General features: G+C 42.2%; 1 protein-coding gene across 1 annotated transcript; it reads right to left on the bottom strand.

Moving 5' to 3' along the window:
- Nucleotides 1–8204: 8204 nt before the first annotated feature.
- Nucleotides 8205–11746, bottom strand: LOC116411558 (pinin-like). Its single transcript, XM_031904025.1, has 2 exons — nucleotides 11578–11746; nucleotides 8205–9037 (listed from the first exon to the last, which is right to left on the bottom strand). Exons 1-2 carry the CDS (start codon nucleotides 11689–11691, stop codon nucleotides 8369–8371), a joined length of 783 nt encoding a protein of 260 aa, XP_031759885.1. The 5' UTR covers nucleotides 11692–11746; the 3' UTR covers nucleotides 8205–8368.
- Between the last annotated feature and the right edge of the window lie 11865 nt (nucleotides 11747–23611).

Genomic DNA, 23611 nt, shown 5'->3' with positions numbered 1-23611 from the left:
TAAATATGTGTCAAGCACTTCAAGTTTGTGTGGGGCAGCTGTAGGCAAAGCACCCATGTGATGCCCTCACTGTCGCACACATCTACTGCACCACTTTAGCCATAATATACTATGCCAAGTATAGACACTTATTTTGGACATTTTGTATTCCGAGGTTCAACATTTATTCTTAGGAACCAATTTCCATTAGAAGGTGTTCCAATCTGAACAGGTTCTAATCAAGAGAAGTGCCCCCAGCACTATTCAGTGAGAGGGCAAAAGCTTTTGGTGAGCATACCTCCCAACATTTGAAAAATAAAAAGAGGGACAAAAAGATTTGGTGCGCGCAGCGCGGCAAATTTTTTGGCCACGCCCACTTTTGTGACCACGCCCCAATTAACACACCCCATTTTTTTCTAAAAATACTTCTTTTATATAGTTGAAATGGTGGGATCAGATGCAAATGTGCTATACCCTCATACTGTACTACCTAAGGAAGCCCACAGAGCCCCCCCCATACACAGTGCCCTTCATACACAGAGCCCCCCCATGTACAGTACCCCCCATACACAGTACCCTTTATACACAGTGCCCCCCCATACACAGTGCCCCCCCATACACAGAGGCCCCCATACACAGAGGCCCCCCCCAAACACAGAGGCCACCCAAACACAGAGCCCCCCATACACAGAACCCCCCAAACACAGAGGCCCCCCCATACACAGTGGCCCCCATACACAGAGCCCCCCAAACACAGAGGCCCCCACAAACACAGTGGCCCCCAAACACAGAGCCCCCATACACAGAACCCCCCAAACACAGAGGCCCCCCAAACACAGAGGCCCCCCCATACACAGAGGCCCCCCAAACACAGAGGCCCCCCCATACACAGAGGCCCCCCAAACACAGAGCCCCCATACGCGCTCCGACTCCTTGCGCTGCTTCTCTCCTGTGGCTCCTTCGCCGGCGGTCCCAGGCCCTTTTATAAGGTTGCGCCCCGTGTGTACGCGTGACGTCATTACGCACGGGCGCAACCTTATAAAAGGGCCAGGGACCGCCGGCGAAGGAGCCACATGAGAGAAGCAGCGCAAGGAGTCGGAGCGCTCATCCCGCTGTCACGGATCCTTCTATGAATGTCCCGCATTTCCGTAATCTATTACGAAAATGCGGGACATTCAGGGAACTATCCGGGACAGCGGGACGAGCTATAGAAAGCGGGACTGTCCCGCTTAAAGCGGGACAGTTGAGGGGTATGGGTGAGGGCCACATGGGGCGGATTCTGGGCCTGTGGATAAACGTACCTATGCTTGAAAAATCTGATTGTTGCGTCTGCAATGCGAGACAGTTGGGCCAGCTGCAGCCACACTAAGTGGAATTGGGCAAAAAACTGCTCGCGGATGCAATTTACCTGCAGGCAGAGGTGTTTCTAGACTGTGGGTGGGCTGTGCAAGGCAGGGGTGCCAGGGGCAAGGGAACCCATGAAGTGACCACCTGAGTCTGAGATCCTACCATCACCATAAGCGAAACTGAGATGCACTCTATTGAGTTTCTTATTTGGGATTGTGCAGATACTGTCACCTCATCTGAAATTTCTCATTTATCAGCGCCCTCTGCTGGCTGTGTGTATGTATATATATATATATCCAGGACCAATAATATACCAAATCAAACACAACCAGCACCAAGGGTCTTGTGGTTCAAACAAATATTCGTGTATTATAATTGCATGTACAACCGACGTTTCGGTCCCTTTTGGGACCTTTTTCAAGGTATATATATATATATATATATATAGAGTCCAGAATGGGAAGCACACCAGAAAAAGTTGCTATACCTTGGTGCTAGAGCAAAAAAATCTTTAAACCGAGAAAGTGTCAGCACTCTTAGGATTTTCATAGAAAGTCAAAGAAGTCATCAAGGCTTTTATGATGCAAACGGTGAATATTTATTTCCAACGTTTCAGTCCTCACTTGGGACTTTCGTCAGGGAATACATATATATATATATATATATATTATGCAGCAGAGGCCAGCACTCTCGTATAAAACGAATACAGATGCCTGGGTGCAGTTCCACAATTATTGTTCATAAGTACTCGAAGGAAGGTACCGCTCACTCAGGTCTTAGGTTCAATTTTGTAGTTTTATTGAAGAGGCAGAGGAACTGACGTTTCGGCTGCAACACCAGCCTTTGTCAAGGCATACATGCATAGATGTCGTTTTAGGATAATCTCACTTTCTCAAGCTCTGCGCACAACTTTGCAATTGTTTTTTATTATTTAATTTTTACAGTTTTTAAATTGTTTGCCTTTCTCTTCTGCCTCTTGTCAGATTAAAATGGGTCACTGACCCCGGCAGCCAAAGACTATTGCTCTTAGAGGCTACAATTTTATTCTTATTCAGATTGTCTCAGAATATAAACATCTACATCATACTAAAAGTATTTAAATGTAACTCTTTTACTGCCAACGACGTATGGCATACGTCGTGGCAGTAAAAGGGCTTAAATGCCAACGACGTGTCCCATACGTCGTTGGCATTTAAGTGCAGCTCTCTGCAGCGGCGGCATGTGCCACCGCTGCAGAGAGCTTCTATCCATGACAGCCCCCCTGGGCAACGTGCCAGGGGGGCTGTCATGAGGGTCCTGCGAGATGATCGCTCGCAGGACCCTCCAGGAAGCAGCAGACGCGATCGCATCGCGTCTGCTGCTTCCTGCTTCCTTCTTCCCCCAGGAGCGCCGGCCCACTGAAGAGGAGGCGATCGGGTCTTCAGGACAGGTAAGGACTTACAGCACACATTTTAGCAGGTTTTTTTTTGTTTTGTTTTTTTCATTTTTCACACTTTTATACACTTATTTACACTCATATACACACTTACACACTATAACACAACTTTTACACATGTACACACATGTATACACAAACACTTTGGGGGTTTTTTTTTTGTTTTTTTTTTCATTTTGCCACTTTGTTTTTAGTTTCTTTTACCTAAAAACTGTTTATTTTGACTATTGCGTGACTATTGGATCAGATATTCTGACCACTAATTACACTGTCATGTGACTTATTTTGTTGTTTCACTGATTTGCACAATTTTTGAGGTTTTATCACATTTTATCCCTGTATAAGTGTTCCTAATCTGTTTTTTGGTACTTTGGTGTAGAAAGGACTCTTTACCCTTGTTGGATTTGTCAGAATGTGTACTTTCCAAAAATATATGGTTTTGTGGGGGTCTCTGTATAGTTAGGGGAAGTTTTGGCACATAATACACTGACAGGGGGCTCTGTGTGCAAAAGCTGAGCTGGCAGGCGAGAAATCCTTATGCGCTATTTTCATTTTGGGGTCAGTACATACCACAGACTTTGGTATATCTATGCATATTGGGCATCAAACTGTTCAGTAGACCTCCGGTGTTCCTATTTGGGGTGATTTGCCTTTATCTGATCTTTATCAAGAAATTGTGAGAGATAAATGTGGCAAATTGCAACATTTTTATGCGATTTTCTAAATGTCATATAAATCTGCAAACTTAGGAAAGCTTTACAGCTTGGTACTTTGGAGCAAAAAGAAATGTTTACCCATTATAGATTCGGGGGGATGTGTACTTTCCAAAAATATATGGCTTTCTGGGGTGAGCGTACTTTTTTGTAGCATTATCCCACATAAAGGATGTAAATGTGTTGATTTTGCAGGAGCTGAAATGATACATCATATGGGGGTATGTTTCCATTGGGGCCCCTACATGCCACATACTTAGGTACACCCATACATATTGGGCATCAAACTGTTCAGTGGACCCCTGGCGTTCAAATTTTTTATCTTGGTACCTAACACTATGTGGGAGATAAGATGCTGCGAAGTGGAAACTTTGAGGGGATTTTTGGAAATGTCATCAAAATTGTTAATTTTAGAAAAGCTGTGTGGCTTGGTACTTTGGAGTAGAAAGACATGGGTACCCATTTTAGATTCGGGGGAATGTGTACTTTCCAAAAATAAATGACTTTCTGGGGTGAGCGTACTTTTTACTAGCTTTATCCCACATATAATGATGTAAATGTGTTGATTTTGCTGGAGCTGAAATAACAGAAATGATAGATCATATGGGGGTATGTTCACATTGGGGCCCCTACATGCCACATACTTAGGTAAACCTATACATATTGGGGATCAAACTGTTCAGTGGACCCCTGGCGTTCAAATTCAGGGTGTTTTATCTTGGTAGCTAATGCTATGTGGGAGATAAGATGCTGCAAACTGGAAGCTTTGAGAGGATTTTTGGAAATGTCATCAAAATTGTTAATTTTAGAAAAGCTGTGCGGCTTGGTACTTTGGAGTAGAAAGACATGGGTACCCATTTTAGATTCGGGGGAATGTGTACTTTCCAAAAATATATGGCTTTCTGGGGTGAGCTTACTTTTTACTAGCTTTATCCCACATATAATGTGTTCATTTTGCAGGAGCTGAAATGACAGAAATGACAGTTCATATGGGGGTATGTTCACATTGGGGCCCCTACATGCCACATACTTAAGTAAAACTATACATATTGGGCATCAAACTGTTCAGTGGACCCCTGGCGTTCATATTTAGGGTGTTTTATTTGGTTACTTTATGACCTGTAGGAGATAAGATACTATAGACTGGAAGCTTTGAAGCAATTTTTTAAAAAAATCACAAATTTTGATAAAAACCAATAACTTTAGGAAAGCATTGCGACTTGATAGTTTGGAGTAGACAGACAGTTGTGCCTATTCTGTATTCCCCAGAATCTGTTCTTTCCAAAAATGTACAATTTTCTGGGATAAACCTTCTGTTAGTGGAAATTTAGTCCTTGAAATCTAAAGAATGCAGCTTTCTGGAGCAGTGTTTTGGAAATTTGGTAATGTACTGCTGGGGGTTTTTGACCTATACAAGTGACAAATCTCCATAAAACTATATATATTTGGTATTGGCACGTTCAGGAGACATGGGACTTTCCAAATCAGTTGTATATTCGTGCATTAAAATAATTTTTGTTTCTAGTATGTGTGTTTATATTATGGAAAATTAGATTTTTTTTGCATTTTTAGACATTTAGAAGCCTATATCTTGTTACAAAATTGGAATTACACAAAAATTCTACCATATTTTGAAAGCCTAGGTTGTTCTGAAAAAAATGATATATTGTTTTCCTGGGTAAACTAAAAGTCCCCCCAAGGAGAGGCCCCTAAAGTGAAACAGTGCAAATGTTCAAAAACTGTCTGGCAATACAAGTTCCGCTTTGACAAAAAAAGCTTGCAGTAAAAGGGTTAAAGGCGAACTACCTCTTTAATCTGGACATAGTTACACTAGTACAGTATATCTATACAGCAGGTTCTTTTTTCTACCGCCAAAAAAGGTAAGGTTAAAGGTAATTCACTACAAAAAAGACCATTCATTTGTTATTTTAAAAAAAAACTTCCCCTTTTTAAAAATGAATAAGAAATTACTGCCCCTTATTGGCGGCAGAACAATCCTATTGGGTTTATTTCATGGTTAAATGATTCCCTTTTCTCTGTAATAATAAAACAGTACCTGTACTTGATCCCAACTAAGATATAATTACCCCTTATTGGCGGCAGAACAATCCTATTGGGTTTATTTCATGGTTAAATGATTCCCTTTTCTCTGTAATAATAAAACAGTACCTGTACTTGATCCCAACTAAGATATAATTACCCCTTATTGGCGGCAGAACAATCCTATTGGGTTTATTTCATGGTTAAATGATTCCCTTTTCTCTGTAATAATAAAACAGTACCTGTACTTGATCCCAACTAAGATATAATTACCCCTTATTGGGGCAGAACAGCCCTATTGGGTTTATTTAATGGTTAAATGATTCCCTTTTCTCTGTAATAATAAAACAGTACCTGTACCTAATCCCAACTAAGATATAATTACCCCTTATTGGGGGCAGAACAGCCCTATTGGGTTTATTTAATGGTTAAATGATTCCCTTTTCTCTGTAATAATAAAACAGTACCTGTACTTGATCCCAACTAAGATATAATTACCCCTTATTGGGGCAGAACAGCCCTATTGGGTTTATTTAATGGTTAAATGATTCCCTTTTCACTGTAATAATAAAACAGTACCTGTACTTGATCCCAACTAAGATATAATTACCCCTTATTGGGGGCAGAACAGTCCTATTGGGTTTATTTAATGGTTAAATGATTCCCTTTTCTCTGTAATAATAAAACAGTACCTGTACTTGATCCCAACTAAGATATAATTACCCCTTATTGGGGCAGAACAGCCCTATTGGGTTTATTTCATGGTTAAATGATTCCCTTTTCTCTGTAATAATAAAACAGTACCTGTACTTGATCCCAACTAAGATATAATTACCCCTTATTGGGGGCAGAACAGCCCTATTGGGTTTATTTCATGGTTAAATGATTCCCTTTTCTCTGTAATAATAAAACAGTACCTGTACTTGATCCCAACTAAGATATAATTACCCCTTATTGGGGCAGAACAGCCCTATTGGGTTTATTTAATGGTTAAATGATTCCCTTTTCTCTGTAATAATAAAACAGTACCTGTACTTGATCCCAACTAAGATATAATTACCCCTTATTGGGGGCAGAACATAGAGTTGGTTATGTCTTAACATGAGTAACATGTGGACAGTGTTCAACCAAACTAGAAGAAAACATAAGAATGCCATCTAGATATACTACAACATGCAGTATATCCCAGAAAATACCGGTAACAAAATCCAGCACCAGCTGTGGAATTAGAGGGTCTAATGAACCCCCTCTCCAAATTTTTTTTAATATAGTCTCTCATGGCTTGGGCCTCAGTCAAAGAAAGGGGATAGGTCCTTCCCTTGGGAGGGTAGTCCCTGAAATTAAATTGATAGGGCAGTCATAGTCTCGATGTGGAGGTTTCAGCAGCCTTTTTAGAAAATACATCCGCTAAAGCAGAATATTGAGATTGTAACCCCTCCAGTGAAGTGGTAGCTACAATTTGGGATATACATAAACAAGAATCCCAACAACCAGATCCCCTCTGCAGAGCCTTCCCAGTTACCCAACTGATAAGAGTAATAGTAAGTTTGTAACCAGGTTTGACCTAAAATTAAAGTGGAAGAAGAACTGTCAATGACATGGAACATTCAACAGATGTGTAAGTTAGTAGATTTTTGAGTTTCTAACCCAAGTGGGCTCTTATCGATGGCCAGAAGTTCAACAGGGCGTAAAACTGTAACCAGAAGAATGTTATGTTTGAGCAGAATATTATATATTATGAATTGATTTGATAATGTAAGGGGTTATTAACAAATGCAAGCAGTGTGCAGAGTGCAGTTTCAGATGCAAACTGCCCACATTCTCCAGTACTGTATTTATGAGGGGGCAGTCAGTGAGAGGTACGTAGGCATTCCCCATCTTCTAACAGGAGTTCCAGCAGGCCCAGGTTTATGGAGAGGCCACAAAGGCTTGGGCCTCGGGCGGCAGAAACCTGGAGGCGGCATGCCCGCCCCGCCGCACCAAAATCTTAAAAGTTTTGTCCCCATACGGAGCAATGGGGACTTCTCCCCACTGTTCCGTACGCAAGTTTGGCCTACCGCACATGTTTGCGCACAGCCCGCCCCCCTTCCCCCTTCCCCCTGTATCACGCACGCATTTGCACTCCGGGGGGGAAGGGCGTGCGACCGGTGGGGGCCTCGTGGTGGCCAATTTGGAAATCCAGCCCCGAGTTCCAGGTAGTAGTTTGAAGGATGAATAGGGCAGGGCCCAGACAAAAAGCTAAGCAACAAGCTAACTATAGAATATAACCTCATAAAATATTAGATTTGTTGTCAAGGGGGTCAGTGACCCCGACTACCATGGAGGATTTATAATGACTATGTGGAGAAAAAAAAGAATAGTGCAAAAGTTGTTGAGAATAATAAATAATATTCTGTAATGTAATAATAGATCTTGTAAAGATGAACGTTCCGCTAAACACCTGCCTTAGGGCACCTATAAAATTCTGGATTTCTGGGAACAAATGTGTGTCAGGTTCAAATTTGTTGGCTGCACTGGTGCCTGACTTGCCCTTTGCAAATCTTAAAAAGCACCATTAGTAAGCCGCCATGATTACAACTGCCACCCAGATGGTGTTTTACCTCCTAGACGGAACTCGCCTCCAAAACATATTAAGTCAACAGGGGTGGGGCTTGTATCAGAGGCCAAATGAAATTCAAGGTCATAATCAATGAGAATGAAAATATAATCTTTTTATTGGACAGTAAAAAAAACATCCAAAATGGATTCCTAAGCAAGCATAAGTAATCTCTAGCATTACACAGGCACATACACTGGGTGATCTATACAAAGCGGTGGGATTTGTAGACTTGTCCACTCTCTAGGCAGGGATTCTTTATTGAGAGAATACGGAGCTGGGCTTGGGTTGGAGAGAGGATTCAGAACTAGGCTGGGGTTGGAGAGAGGATTCAGAACTAGGCTGGGGTTGGAGAGAGGATTCAGAACTAGGCTGGGGTTGGAGAGAGGATTCAGAACTAGGCTGGGGTTGGAGAGAGGATTCAGAGCTGGGCTGGGGTTGGAGAGAAGATTCAGAGCTGGGCTGGGGTTGGAGAGAAGATTCAGAGCTGGGCTGGGGTTGGAGAGAAGATTCAAAGCTGGGCTGGGGTCGAAGAGAGGAAATAGATGGAAACCGACTGGCCAGTTCTTTACATTTTTCAGGGCAATCCTTGGTGCATTTAGTGCAGTAGCGCTGATACCATAAGTAGTCATTAATCCCTGTAAAATTAGGTTTCTCTGATTGTGAAATTTCTGAAAGTCTTCTTGCAGCCATTCTTGGTACAGTTTTTATTATTGGTTTTTGCTCCTTTTTTTCTTTAACGAAAGACTGAAAATTCACATATTTTGGTGTTTGTGTCAAAGCTTCCAGCGCCAATTCCTTAATGATCCTTTTTACATTCTGCTCATTTTCTTCTTCCACTTCCCTGCTCCGTGTCACTAAGGTTCCATCATTTCCTTCCTCCTCCCTGAGCCTCCGTTTGGCTTCAGTCTGAAAAAGGACCTTGCCCTAGAAAAAAAGTAGCAGTTGATTACTTTTAGTGTTATAGTTTCTATAGATCCAACTCCTTATTCTGCTTATATACTGTGTATATTCATATTTATTATGTTTTTCTATTGGTGATTTAAGGAGATATTTTATATAAAGCTTATCTTCAGTTCTATTGTTTCAGGGCAGCACTGACTGCATTGAAATAAAATTGCAATTTTTCTGTGCAGAACAAGGTTGTGGTGGCTGCTCCACTATTATACCAGAATTCTGGGAAAATGCTCATTTGTGGGTAAAAAAGCATGACCACTCCCTGCCAACCTTGTCTCTTCCAACTATCATGGGGAGATGGTGTGGAAATATTTGAAACACATTGGTTAATGCAAAAGCATTCTTAGTTTAGTGTCCGTGGCATCTGGATGGACTTCAAGAGTTCCATAGGCCGGGTCTACTCCCATTGATGGCTGTGTGCTCTCAGAAGAACTTAAAGAGCTATTTACCCTAAATCTTCTGCCATATGTAATAAAAGGCACCAAGTTTGCCCAGTAGCAGTAACCCATAGCAGCCAATAAGATGTTGGCTGGTAAGCAGGTGACCAGTAAATTCTACCTGCTGATTGGTTGCCATGGTTAACTGCTCCTGGGAAAACTTAGTGCCTTTTATTACCCCCTGTGCTTTAAAGCAGGTATTTTAGATATACTCCTAAGATCAGATAAGAGAGAGCAGGATTAAATACCTGTTATCTAAATGGCTTATAAACATTTACCAGAATAATAGAGATCCCTGGAACTAAAAAATATAGGAATGGACAAACAATACACTAGCAAGTAAAGCTCCCCCTGGTGACCAAAGGAGGGAAGAGCTACTGAACACAACAATTAAAGCTCAAATACTACTCATGATTAGTAAAAAATATTATATATATATATATAGGCATTGCATGTAAGGGGTGTTTGCTGTTTTTTATGGACTGAAATAAATGTATAATATTTTTTTACTAATCATGAGTGATATTTGAACTCTAATTGTTGTTTTCAGTAGCTTATAAACACTTACTACACTGCAGCTTGTTGGTGCCTGAGGCTGGATCCTCACTGAGAGCTAAACTTGTGCAGCGGCTTGTTAAGTCATGCTTGTCACTTACCTGGACTCACTCTCTCACTCTGGAGAACCATGTATCATCATCATCATCATGATACCAGTCATCATTTTATTGCGAAATGCGTTTCACAATAAAATGATGGCTGGTTGATTTACGTGTTTTCCAGAGTAATATTGTTGTTTTGTAAATGTCTGATGGTGCCTCTGCTGTGTATGGTGAACCCATATACAGGCTTGATGGGGAATTGAAAATCAATTATTATTGGGGTCGGAGTGGGGTGTTCAGGGTCCATCACAGAGACCCCTATCACAGCGTTCAGCATACAGTACCCAGGGTGCATTTTTTAAAGAACCAACCCTGGATAGCCAGAGGGTCTAAAAACTTGCCGCTCCCAGTGATTATTTTGTAGTCTAATGATGTGATCGGCTACTTGCTGTAATTCTTAATCAGTTCCAAGTTGAGTATTATCTGTGTCAATGAATAAAAGTATTTCCCACTTGCAACTATTTTTCCCATAGGTTACTGCTTGCCACCTCAGGGTCACCAAGATAAACCAATGGCCCAATCTAAAAAATACTTTAGTAATTATGGCAAAAAATATTCCACTCTTGGTTATCTCTGAAAAGAGGAGGCAATTCTGTATTCAGATAGCAATGCCCTCCTGTCTGTCAGAGCTCAGCACCCCCCCCCCCCCACCAGTCAGCGGACAAGAGAAATGTCCACCATGAGCTGCATAAAAGTGAAGGAAAATTTTGTTCTTGGCATTTAAACTGACTCAAGCAACTAGGCACAGGTGTAATGGCAGTATGACACTTGATAAAGGGCACGAAAGGGGCCCGAAACATGTCGTGTATGGCATAAAAATAAAAGCACTTTTTTTGCAGAAATTTAGCATTTTGTCTCGTGCTCCCCCCATATATATTTTTAGATTGGACATTGGCTGAGAGTGCGGCTCTATTGCTGGGGGTTTGATGCATGAGGTCTGGAAGGCTGGGCACAGAGGACCTATCTATTCGAAATGGCAGTATGAACAGCAGACTGGAACATCAGAGGAACCTCAACAAAGAAGAAAGAGATAAGAGAGGAAAAGATAAAAGAAAAGAGGAGAGGAGAGGAAAGCAGTAGAGAAAAGAAGAAAAGTAAAGGGGAAAAAAAGAGCTGAATAGAGAAAATAACAGAAGGGAATAGAAGAGAGGAGAAGTGAACAGAGGAGTTGAGGAAAGAGGAGAAGGGGATAGAAGGGAAAAGAGGAGCCAAGTATAGAAGAGAGAGAGGAGTTGAGTAAAGAGGAGAAGGGGACAGAAGGGAAAAGATGAGCCAAGTATAGAAGAGAGAGGACTCGAGTAGAGAGGAGAGGACTCGAGTAGAGAAGAGAGGAGAAGAGAGCCAACTGCCCTGCTGTCTTTGAAAAATTGCCCCTTCTCCCTGTCATAAATAAGCCCATTTCAGTTCAGTTTACCTTATTATCAGTCTGACCGGCTGGTGGTGGAACAACCTGGACCTTTGTGTTTGAACCTTTTTCATTCCCAGCAGTCCCTGCCGATGTTCTGTTGATATCCTCTGAGCTTCCCATTGCTGCTCCCAGCAGACTGCTGTTACTGTGGGATTTATACTGAGTTAATATACACCCGTGCCTTTCATAAACTTATACTGCAATGTGTTGTGCAATAACACTGCTAATTATAATACTTGCTCTACCTGACAGATATATTCCAGTAATTATTACATATGGTTAGCCTACTTTCCAATAGCAAATAGCGTTATAATTAACTTTTGATTGTTGCCAGGAATTTGTATTTGTATAATTGTGTTGAAGCTTAATTTTGTCTTCTACTTATATCTTTCATCTAAGGATCTTTATGTTTATTTATATGTAATATCCGCACAAAGCCATTCCTGCTCGGTGAGATACGTATTCATGCGGTAAATGCTCCAGGCACGGGCAAACTGCTGATCCATTGCACCTTGGGCACTTTAATCATTCTAAATAATCATTAACTACAACTATCAGATGGGGGTTTTTGCCTCAGATGGGGTTTTTTGCCTTCCTCTGGATCAACTAGCAGTTAGGCAGGTTATATATACCGTATTTTTCGCCCTATAAGATGCTCCGGAATATAAGACGCACCCAATTTTAAAGGAGGAAAATCTAGAAAAAAAAGATTCTGAACCAAACACTGTAGTAAAATATTTTATATCAACTGTATAAAGTTAATTGTCTCTGGGCTCGTACATAATGAGGCTTCCCCCAGCCCCCCCCCCCAAGCATCCTTCAGCTTCCCCCAGTGCCCCCCAAGTATCCTTCAGCTTCCCCCAGGCCCCCCCCAAGCATCCTTCAGCTTCCCCCAGGGCCCCCCAAGTATCCTTCAGCTTCCCCCAGGCCCCCCCCCAAGCATCCTTCAGCTTCCCCCAGTGCCCCCCAAGTATCCTTCAGCTTCCCCCAGGCCCCCCCCAAGCATCCTTCAGCTTCCCCCAGGGCCCCCCAAGTATCCTTCAGCTTCCCCCAGGCCCCCCCCAAGCATCCTTCAGCTTCCCCCAGGGCCCCCCAAGTATCCTTCAGCTTCCCCCAGGCCTCCCCCAAGCATCCTTCAGCTTCCCCCAGGGCCCCCCAAGTATCCTTCAGCTTCCCCCAGGCGCCCCCCCAAGCATCCTTCAGCTTCCCCCAGGGCCCCCCCAAGTATCCTTCAGCTTCCCCCAGGCGCCCCCCCAAGCATCCTTCAGCTTCCCCCAGGGCCCCCCCAAGCATCCTTCAGCTTCCCCCAGGCGCCCCCCCAAGCATCCTTCAGCTTCCCCCAGGGCCCCCCAAGTATCCTTCAGCTTCCCCCAGGCGCCCCCCCAAGCATCCTTCAGCTTCCCCCAGGGCCCCCCCAAGCATCCTTCAGCTTCCCCCAGGCGCCCCCCCAAGCATCCTTCAGCTTCCCCCAGGCGCCCCCCCAAGCATCCTTCAGCTTCCCCCAGGGCCCCCCCAAGTATCCTTCAGCTTCCCCCAGGCGCCCCCCCAAGCATCCTTCAGCTTCCCCCAGGGCCCCCCCAAGCATCCTTCAGCTTCCCCCAGGCCTCCCCCAAGCATCCTTCAGCTTCCCCCAGGGCCCCCCAAGTATCCTTCAGCTTCCCCCAGGCGCCCCCCCAAGCATCCTTCAGCTTCCCCCAGGCCCCCCCCAAGCATCCTTCAGCTTCCCCCAGGGCCCCCCAAGTATCCTTCAGCTTCCCCCAGGCCCCCCCCCCAAGCATCCTTCAGCTTCCCCTAGGGCCCCCCCAAGCATCCTTCAGCTTCCCCCAGGGCCCCCAAGTATCCTTCAGCTTCCCCCAGGCCCCCCCCAAGCATCCTTCAGCTTCCCCCAGGGCCCCCCAAGTATCCTTCAGCTTCCCCCAGGCCCCCCCCAAGCATCCTTCAGCTTCCCCCAGGGCCCCCCAAGTATCCTTCAGCTTCCCCCAGGCCCCCCCAAGCATCCTTCAGCTTCCCCCAGGGCCCCCCAAGTATCCTTCAGCTTCCCCCAGGCCCCCCCCCAAGTATCCTTCAGCTTCCCCCAGGCCCCCCCCAAGTATCCTTCCGCTTCCCCCAGGGCCCCCCCAAGTATCCTTCAGCTTCCCCCAGGGCCCCCCCAAGTATCCTTCAGCTTCCCCCAGGGCCCCCCCAAGTATCCTTCAGCGTCCCCCAGGGCCTCCAAGCTTCCTCCAGCTCCCCCACGGCACCCCCAGCATTCTTCAGCTTCCCCCAGGGCCCCCAAGCAACTTCCATTTCCCCCCTAACCTTCCCACAGCGGCCTCCGGCTCCCGTGATGTCTTCCTCTCTGTGCCGCGGCTCCCAGCTGCTTCTGTGCTTTTATAAGGTTGCGCTCTGTGCGTGTGACGTCAGTACGCACAGGCGCAACCTTATAAAAGCGAGGATGTAGCAGAGAGCCGCGGCACATAGAGGAAGACATTGTTTGCTGTATAAGACGCACCAACTTTTCCCCCCCAGGTTTGGGGAAGAAAAAGTGCGTCTTATACGGCGAAAAATACGGTAGGCATTATGGTTGAACGTGATGCACATATGTCTTTTTTCAACCTAACTTACTATGTTACTATGTATATAGACCCTAATAATGGGCCCCTTCCTGTTTGGGGTTCTACAAGCTACACACAAGGTCTAACTATAGATACGATGTATTTTTGTGTTTGTGTTTTGGAAACAGAATCAGGGTAGAAGAACAATAGAGAAACAAGCACAGGACAAATGGGGTTTGGGAAGTGGACATAAGCCCAAGAGGAAAGCTACAGTAGATCAGCTTTTGTTGGTGGAGGACTGAGGACTGATAGGGAGAGTAAATATGTTTTGATACAGAAATTCCTATAGTTTAGGATTGCTCTCATGACGTTGGGTCCTAAGTTGATGCCCTAAAAGCCCTTATTGTTCTGACCTTGGCACAGTCCTGTAACAGGGAATTCTAGCCGTTGTTCCACCCAATGGCTTCATCCGTGGTTCCAAAAATGTGCCAGTTCTGCTCAGATACATCCCAGGGCCATGATTTATAGAATGTACTCAAGGAAACACCTGGGGAAATCTTGGATACCCAACCATGTTCTCTTCCTGATATTTAAGAACAAGGAAACACTAAATTGAGACTAAATAAACAAGACAAGACAGAATTGGGATCATGGAAGGAAGAATGATCATATATAGTCAAATCAATTTTATTTTATTACCTTAACTATTTTGTTACATTTATAAGGAGGACAATAACATTGTATCTTTAGACGTAACAGTTGGAGAATGCACACCCATAGGGACTAGCATGGCACATCATATGCTCATGGTTATTGTGGAACCTGAGAAAATATACATTCCAGGCACTCGGCGCTTTTCAGTCTGTCCCTCAAGGCTTCTGAATTCTGATTGGTCGGCACGTTCTTGAATTTAAAATCTTGTTGGTTTGTCTGTAAGGAGAGAGATTAGATGGTGGTGACAAAGTAAAAGCCAAAATGAGACACGTATTCCTATTGTATAGTCTGATTTTTTGTGCGTTATATGATTCCTGCAGCCATTGGAAAGCGTAAAATTATAGCAAATTTATAGCAAAACCAACCCAAACCCATCACCTATATAATATAATACTGTTTTTATTGTTACTGCTTGTTGTAAGAGAATCTAAAACTAAATCTCAGCAAAGAATTAGGCTAGAACCTTGAGGCTATAGGGCTGATTCACTAAAGTGCGTTAAAACGTGCGCTATTTATAGCATTCGTTAAAAATTTTATTGCGTCTAAATTTTCGCGACAACGCACGGTTCACTATAAGCATACTTGCGCTAATTTACACGCGATATTGCTTGCGTTATTTAACTCGTTCGGTATTTGACGGTACATGCGCTAATCAACGCCCGCGTATAGTCGCCGCATATAAATTGTCGCCACATATAAATGGTAGCATATAAATAGTAGCATATAAATAGTAGCATATAAATGGTAGCATATAAATAGTAGCATATAAATGGTAGCATATAAATAGTAGCATATAAATAGTAGCATATAAATAGTAGCATATAAATGGTAGCATATAAATAGTAGCCACATATAAATAGTAGCATATAAATAGTAGCATATAAATGGTAGCATATAAATAGTAGCATATAAATGGTAGCATATAAATAGTAGCATATAAATGGTAGCATATAAATAGTAGCATATAAATGGTAGCATATAAATGGTAGCATATAAATAGTAGCCTATAAATGTCGTGCGGCCAAATAAATTATTTTTTGACGCCTTCGACAATTTTTGGACGTGCTGCGAATTTAAATTTTTTCATGTGTTTTGCCGTTGGTGGATTGTTTTGCGGAACACGTGAAAAAATTTGCCGCGGAAAAATTTGCCGCACGCCCAAAAATTCGCCACGAATCCATGCCTGACGAAACAATTCATCACTTGTAGCCAAATATAAATAGTCGTGCGAATGAACGCACGCCATGTTAGCCATACACGCCAATACTTGCGGAAAATTATTGTAATAAAAATGCCATTTCCCTGCAAACTGGCGGCTGTGTCACTCTGGGGCCAACACAGACTTGAATAAATAACACTGTAAGTCCATATTGTGTTGCCAAAAGCTCATCAACTGTACTTTTCTATAATTACCGCCTGCCCCAAGTAGGGGTTAATTTTCGCACAGACTAATGCGATATTTAGCGCGCCTAAGTGTTTGTGAATCATGCGTTAGTATTCTTTTCAGCGCGCTAATTAACGCATGCGGTTGCGCAAAAATTAACGCATGCGATATACGACTTAACGCACGCGGTAATACTGTAGTGAATCGCGTCTATTTTAACGCAAAAAAACGTGCAATAAAAAATAACGCACTTAGTGAATCAGCCCTTATGACAGATAAGGAGATAAGTTGCCCTTTTTCTTGAGAATAAACTTTAGAAACCTGAAGCGATGAATATGTTTTCCCACCAGCAATTTACATTACCGCCGGTGGGAAGACATTTGGAGACAATGACAGACAAGGACATTAGTTGCCCCCAATAAATATGTCTGTCATTGCCCTTTTGTTTTCTTCTGAATGAGCCCATAGAAGTTTCATTAAAAATACATTTAGTTTCACATTAAATTGCGACACTGAAACCAGTGAATTCTGAATCAAAACTGAGTAATAACCATTCTGCCCTTCTACATTTCTGCTGACTGAAAGATCTAAGCTGAGTTTAAAGGGTAAGTAGAGAGAGGGGTTAATACATATATACTTAGATTGTAAGCTCTAAGGGGCAGGGACCTCCTTCCTACTGTGTCTCACATCACATGGCACTTACTCCCTGTGTATTTATACTTATTTATTGTATTTATTATAACACTTGTCCTCCCTGTGTGTAATTGTGTATATTGTACAGCGCTGCGTACCCTTGTGGCGCTTTATAAATAAAGTTATACATACATACATACATGGGGGGCATAAAGATATTACAGATAAAAGGGAATCATTTAACCATTAAATAAACCCAATAGGGCTGTTCTGCCCCCAATAAGGGGTAATTATATCTTAGTTGGGATCAAGTACAGGTACTGTTTTATTATTACAGAGAAAAGGGAATCATTTAACCATTAAATAAACCCAATAAGGCTGTTCTGCCCCAATAAGGGGTAATTATATCTTAGTTGGGATCAAGTACAGGTACTGTTTTATTATTACAGAGAAAAGGGAATCATTTAACCATTAAATAAACCCAATAGGGCTGTTCTGCCCCCAATAAGGGGTAATTATATCTTAGTTGGGATCAAGTACAGGTACTGTTTTATTATTACAGAGAAAAGGGAATCATTTAACCATTAAATAAACCCAATAGGACTGTTCTGCCCCAATAAGGGGTAATTATATCTTAGTTGGGATCAAGTACAGGTACTGTTTTATTATTACAGAGAAAGGGGAATCATTTAACCATTAAATAAACCCAATAGGACTGTTCTGCCCCAATAAGGGGTAATTATATCTTAGTTGGGATCAAGTACAGGTACTGTTTTATTATTACAGAGAAAAGGGAATCATTTAACCATTAAATAAACCCAATAGGGCTGTTCTGCCCCAATAAGGGGTAATTATATCTTAGTTGGGATCAAGTACAGGTACTGTTTTATTATTACAGAGAAAAGGGAATCATTTAACCATTAAATAAACCCAATAAGGCTGTTCTGCCCCAATAAGGGGTAATTATATCTTAGTTGGGGTCAAGTATAGTTATTATTATAGTTATTTTATTATTACAAGAATTACTAGCTTTTAATGGAGGCTATGGTAGATGGCCTTCTCATAATTCAGAACATTCTAGTTTGTTTCCCGATGTATCCCATACCTGTATTTGGCACCCAGTTTAAACATTTTGGCAGGTTCCCAATCTCATGAAATTCATTTCAAAGCAGCTGCAACTGGGTGATACAAGGATATACAGGTGTGGCTCCCCCTGGGGAGGGGTACGTCACAAAGTGTGATGAAACATGATTTCCCGTTGGTATTGTGACATTACTAATTGCTTATGAGACTGTTCCTGGGCTTAATAGGAAATAATTGTAATGGTATTATATAGGAAGGTTTCAGTAGATGAAGGAATGTGAAACTCTAGAGGATTAAAGATCAGATTTTGGAAAAGTAAAGCATTAGGCCTTGTAGCAATAGACTTGGCAATGGCAGTTACCCTGAGTTTTGCCCTTCCAGTCATATCCTTTTGGCATCAATGTTTCATTAATTTAATTTATGTGTATGTATATATGTACAAGGAGTATATTAGTTTTGTCTTCCCCCATAGCAGGTTATATTGTAGGTTTTTGAAATGCAACCCTGGAACTGCGGTGGATTTGTGTCTTATTTCAGCCTACAGCTACTTGTCTCTCACCTTGATGGGCAGCGGGGCAGCCGGAGACTCACAGCCCAACTCCCTGCCCCCGGCAGATATGGATACTGTGCATTGTTTTACCTCCTGTAATAAGAAAAAGAACCAGTTGAAGGATCTCTCCTACTAGAGATAGCAAAACCACAATTAAGGGGCTTATTTATGACTATGAAGATTTTCATTCATCCAGGTCATGGTATATCTAGTAGAAATAAATCTAAAGCAACTGGACTTGTTACGTAACCATTGAAGATGTTTCACTACTCATCCGAGCAGGCGAACTCTACAGGCCAGGACTCTGCTGTATTTCTACACCTAAAAGACAAGGGACACTCCTTTGAAAATAGCAAGGTCTAAATTTCGGACAAAGAAGACCGCTGGTTTGAAAGAGGTGTAAAAGAGGCCATTCGTGTTAAAGTGGAAAACCATCCCTAAACAGAGTCGGGGGACTTCGACACCATTTGTCTGCTACATACAATTCTGTTCTAATGTCCGGCAGTTTCAGAACCCTTCACACATCCGTTCATGCAACTCTAACAAGTAACATCTGTTTGGAAGAGTTGCATGATACTTTGGTAATCCTCTCAAAGTAACTCCCCAGCATTCATACCTCTGTGGGCCTGATTCACTAAAGTGTGATTAAACGTGCGCTATTTATAGCGTGCGGTAAAAATTTTATCACATCTTAATTTTTGCGACTTTTCGCACGATTCACTATAAGCATGCTTGCGCTATTTTACGCGCGATATTGCATGCGTTGTTTAACTCGCGAAGACTATTTCAATGCGGTATTTGCCGGTACATGCGCTAAATAACGCATGCGAATAGTTGCCGCATATGAATGGTAGCTTAGAAATAGTGTATAAAAATTGTCGCTGCATATAAATGGTGTATATAAGTATTAGCCACATATAAATGGTAGCATATAAATAGTAGCATATAAATGGTAGCATATAAATGGTAGCATATAAATGGTAGCATATAAATAGTAGCATATAAATAGTAGATGCTTATAAATAGTAGCCGCTAGTGATGAGCAAATGTGTTCTGGTTATCTTTAGTGAAAAATTAGCAAATCTTTCGAAAGATCCCCGAAATGGCAAAAATGTTGTGCGGGCAAAAAAATTGTTGCCCGTGACTATTATTTTTTGACGCTTGTATAAATTTCTGGACGTGCGGTGAATTTTTGCGTGGCGAATTTTTTCATGCGATTTGCCATTGGCGGATTGTTTTGCGAAACGCATGAAAAAATCCGCCACAGAAAAATTCAACGCACGTCCAAAAATTTGCTGCGAATCCATGCCTGGCGAAACATTTCATCACTTGTAGCCAAATAGAAATACTCGCGCAAATGAACGCACGCCATGTTAGCCATACACGCCAATACTTGCAGAAAATTACTGTATTAAAAATGAACATTTCGCTGCAAACTGGCGGCTGCGTCACTCTGGGGGAAACACAGACTTGAATAAATAACACTGTAAGTCCATATTTTATTGCCAAAAGCTCATTTACTGTACTTTTCTATAATTATCGCCTGCCTCAAGTAGGGGTTAATTTTCGCATAGCCGAATGCGATATTTAGCGCGCCTAAGTTATAGTGAATCATGCGATCGTATTCTTTTCAGCGCGGAAATTAACGCATGCGGTAAAACTAGCGCAAGAAATACCGCATGCGAAAATGGCGACTTATCGCACGCGATAATACTATGGTGAATCGCGCGCTAATTATCGCAACTTATTTAACGCAAAAAAGCATGTGATAAATTTTATTGCACTTTAGTGAATCGGGCCCTGTGAGTTTCAGATGTCACCTCTCTGAAGAGTTACAAAGTGCCATTGTGATTGGATTAGTGGAAGAGTATATATGCTGAGGGCTTCCCATACCAGTCAGTTGAACTGAAGAAGCTGCTCGGATGAGTAGTGAAACGTCTTCAATGATTACCAAACAAGTCCAGTTGCTTTAGATTCATTTATACTAGATACATTTGAGTTTGTTTCTCTAAATCGCATAAAACTCGCCCATCGAATGGTCGCTTATTTGTTAATAAGGAAAACTCATTCGAATATCTTATATTTTTCGAGTTTACTCTTTGCCTTTCACAAATCCCAATGACTTCTATAGAAACTCGCAAGCTTTTAGATGGTTTGAACATTCGATTTTTCAGGGTTTTTGCACTTCATAAATACCAGACATTTGAGTTTTCGGGGATTTAGCACTTCATAAATACCAGGCATTCGAGTTTTCGGGGATTTAGCACTTAATAAATACCAGACATTCGAGTTTTCGGGGATTTAGCACTTCATAAATACCAGACATTCGAGTTTTCGGGGATTTAGCACTTCATAAATACCAGACATTCGAGTTTTCGGGGATTTAGCACTTCATAAATACCAGACATTCGAGTTTTCGGGGATTTAGCACTTCATAAATACCAGACATTCGAGTTTTCGGGGATTTAGCACTTCATAAATACCAGACATTCGAGTTTTCGGGGATTTAGCACTTCATAAATACCAGACATTCGAGTTTTCGGGGACTTAGCACTTCATAAATACCAGACATTCGAGTTTTCGGGGATTTAGCACTTCATAAATACCAGACATTCGAGTTTTCGGGGATTTTGCACTTCATAAATACCAGACATTCGAGTTTTCGGGGATTTAGCACTTCATAAATACCAGACATTCGAGTTTTCGGGGATTTAGCACTTCATAAATACCAGACATTTGAGTTTTCGAACCATAACTTGAATTCGAGCTTCTTACTCGACTCGAGAAAAAAAATCAAACTCGACCATTGATTAATCTCCCCCTAAAGTACTTACTCCATCCAGTTTAAAGGCACAGTTATCGGGGTTGGTATTTTCCAGCGATTTGAAGCAGACGGTTTCTTGCAGAATAAAACTGATGGTTTGTGCGTCTGTAGATCCATCCTGGGGGGGGAGCAGTTTCAGTGTCAATAGGGTGCACAATGGAATATTACACATATATACTTGTGTAATGAGCAATATTACATTTTATTATAAAAACTGCACATTTCTATTCTTGTTAGGACATTTTCTCAGCTGCAGTACTAGTTCAGCCTTTCTCCGGCCTGTGGGTGGGTACAGGGAGAGGCTATGGGTAGGATTAGCTGGAAATATAGAGACAGGGACACTATCAAGCAAGGTGGTTTGAGAAAAACAGGCTTGGGAACAATCACACGTGAATGGCAGGTACAGGTTTATATTAATCTCAGGGAGGGCTCTCTGACCTTTTCTAATCAGAACTACATTATAGTACATCGTAAAAGAACATTTATCTTAAAGTCTAGGCTGGATAATGCGCCTCATGTTTTGAATTAAGAATATAAGAATATTAGAACTCCTTTATGTCACCATATAATAGGGAACACATATATTATAAGCACTTATATTTGCCTATTAGCACTTATATTTGCCTATTTGTGTCTGTTAGTTACCCCTCCCATATAGATTGTAAGCTCTACGGGGCAGGGACCTCCTTCATCTTGTGTTTCTGACTCTTATTGCAACTGTACCTTGTATTTATTTGTATTTATTGTTGTACTTTGTATTTATCCATTATCTTTAACCCCCCCTGTCTGTATTAATGAATTCTACTGTACAGCGCTGCGTACATAAGTAGCGCTTTATAAATAAAGATATACATACATACATTATAAGGCATTATGTACCCCCTATTGTAAATGATAAGGATATTAGCAGTCAATGAGGGGTTCTGTGCCCATATAAAGGCATAAGGCTGCAGGCTGAGTTATACAGGGAACTCTGAGTATCACTCATGTATTATAAGGGATAATGTACCCCCTACTGTAAATGATAAGGATATCAGCAGACACTGAGGGGTTCTGTGCCCATATAAAGGCACAAGGCTGCAGGCTGAGTTATACAGGGAACTCTGAGTATCACTCGTGTATTATAAGGGATAATGTACCCCCTACTGTAAATGATAAGGATATTAGCAGTCACTGAGGGGTTCTGTGCCCATATAAAGGCACAAGGCTGCAGGCTGAGTTATACAGGGAACTCTGAGTATCACTCATGTATTATAAGGGATAATGTACCCCCTACTGTAAATGATAAGGATATTAGCAGTCACTGAGGGGTTCTGTGCCTATATAAAGGCACAAGGCTGCAGGCTGAGTTATACAGGGAACTCTGAGTATCACTCATGTATTATAAGGGATAATGTACCCCCTACTGTAAATGATAAGGATATTAGCAGTCACTGAGGGGTTCTGTGCCCATATAAAGGCACAAGGCTGCAGGCTGAGTTATACAGGGAACTCTGAGTATCACTCATGTATTATATGGGATAATGTACCCCCTACTGTAAATGATAAGAATATTAGAAGTCACTGGGGGTTGTTCAGGGATATAGTTTTCCTTTAAACTGGCCTTACGCTGGCACATCTATGTGGTGGGACAAATCAAGCCAATACCATCGTGTGGCCCATGGGATGTACATCACATCACAGTAAAGACCTATGCAGACCTGTCAGGAGAAATACATTTAGGATTTATTCCAGGCAATTGTTTTGTCCCCCATATGTGGGCCAATAAGCTACCGATTCTTAATTAATTATGAATGACTAATTACCGCTTGCTTTAATTAAACTCTGGCAATGCTAACTGCAGTTCTATGGCTCACTATAGCTGAACGATGAGTAAATACGCTGCAGAACTTCAGCCCAGTGTTTCCCTGTGGGATGGGTTCCAATCAGGTACGGCAGAAATCCTCCATTTGGGAAGTACCACTTAGAAGTGGGGAGAGGTGGGCAGTGTTCAGATTGGGCATTTAGAATGCAGACGTGTTGGCAGCCGTAACATGGTGTGCAATATTTATCAAGCCCAATGTAGCAACGAGTGACGTTCATAGGAATAACTGTAATCCCCTTCCAGTGTTTGTTTTCTGTCAACTTGTTACTAACTCTGCTCTCACTTTCTGCCTTCTACGTGTCTCGTTATCTTCTCCCAATCCCGACCCTGTAGTCCTATCATAGGGTTACCTCTACCCTTCTCATTTGGTTGTTCCCATTCTGGCTCTGATTAACCCCTATTGGTTAAGGAAGTCCCAGTACATATAACCTATAGCCCCGTGTGGGAGAGCATT

Source organism: Xenopus tropicalis, chromosome 6 (assembly GCF_000004195.4).
Source record: "Xenopus tropicalis strain Nigerian chromosome 6, UCB_Xtro_10.0, whole genome shotgun sequence".
NCBI lineage: Eukaryota > Metazoa > Chordata > Amphibia > Anura > Pipidae > Xenopus > Xenopus tropicalis.
This window is presented reverse-complemented; position numbering and strand designations above follow the sequence as displayed.

Excerpts from the sequence above, each read along its gene's own strand:
- LOC116411558 (XM_031904025.1), bottom strand. The coding sequence starts at position 11,691 with ATGGGAAGCTCAGAGGATATCAACAGAACATCGGCAGGGACTGCTGGG. Across the intron at positions 9,038-11,577 it reads CCGGTCAGACTGATAATAAG|GGCAAGGTCCTTTTTCAGAC; the intron begins GTAAACTGAACT and ends CTTTTTTTCTAG.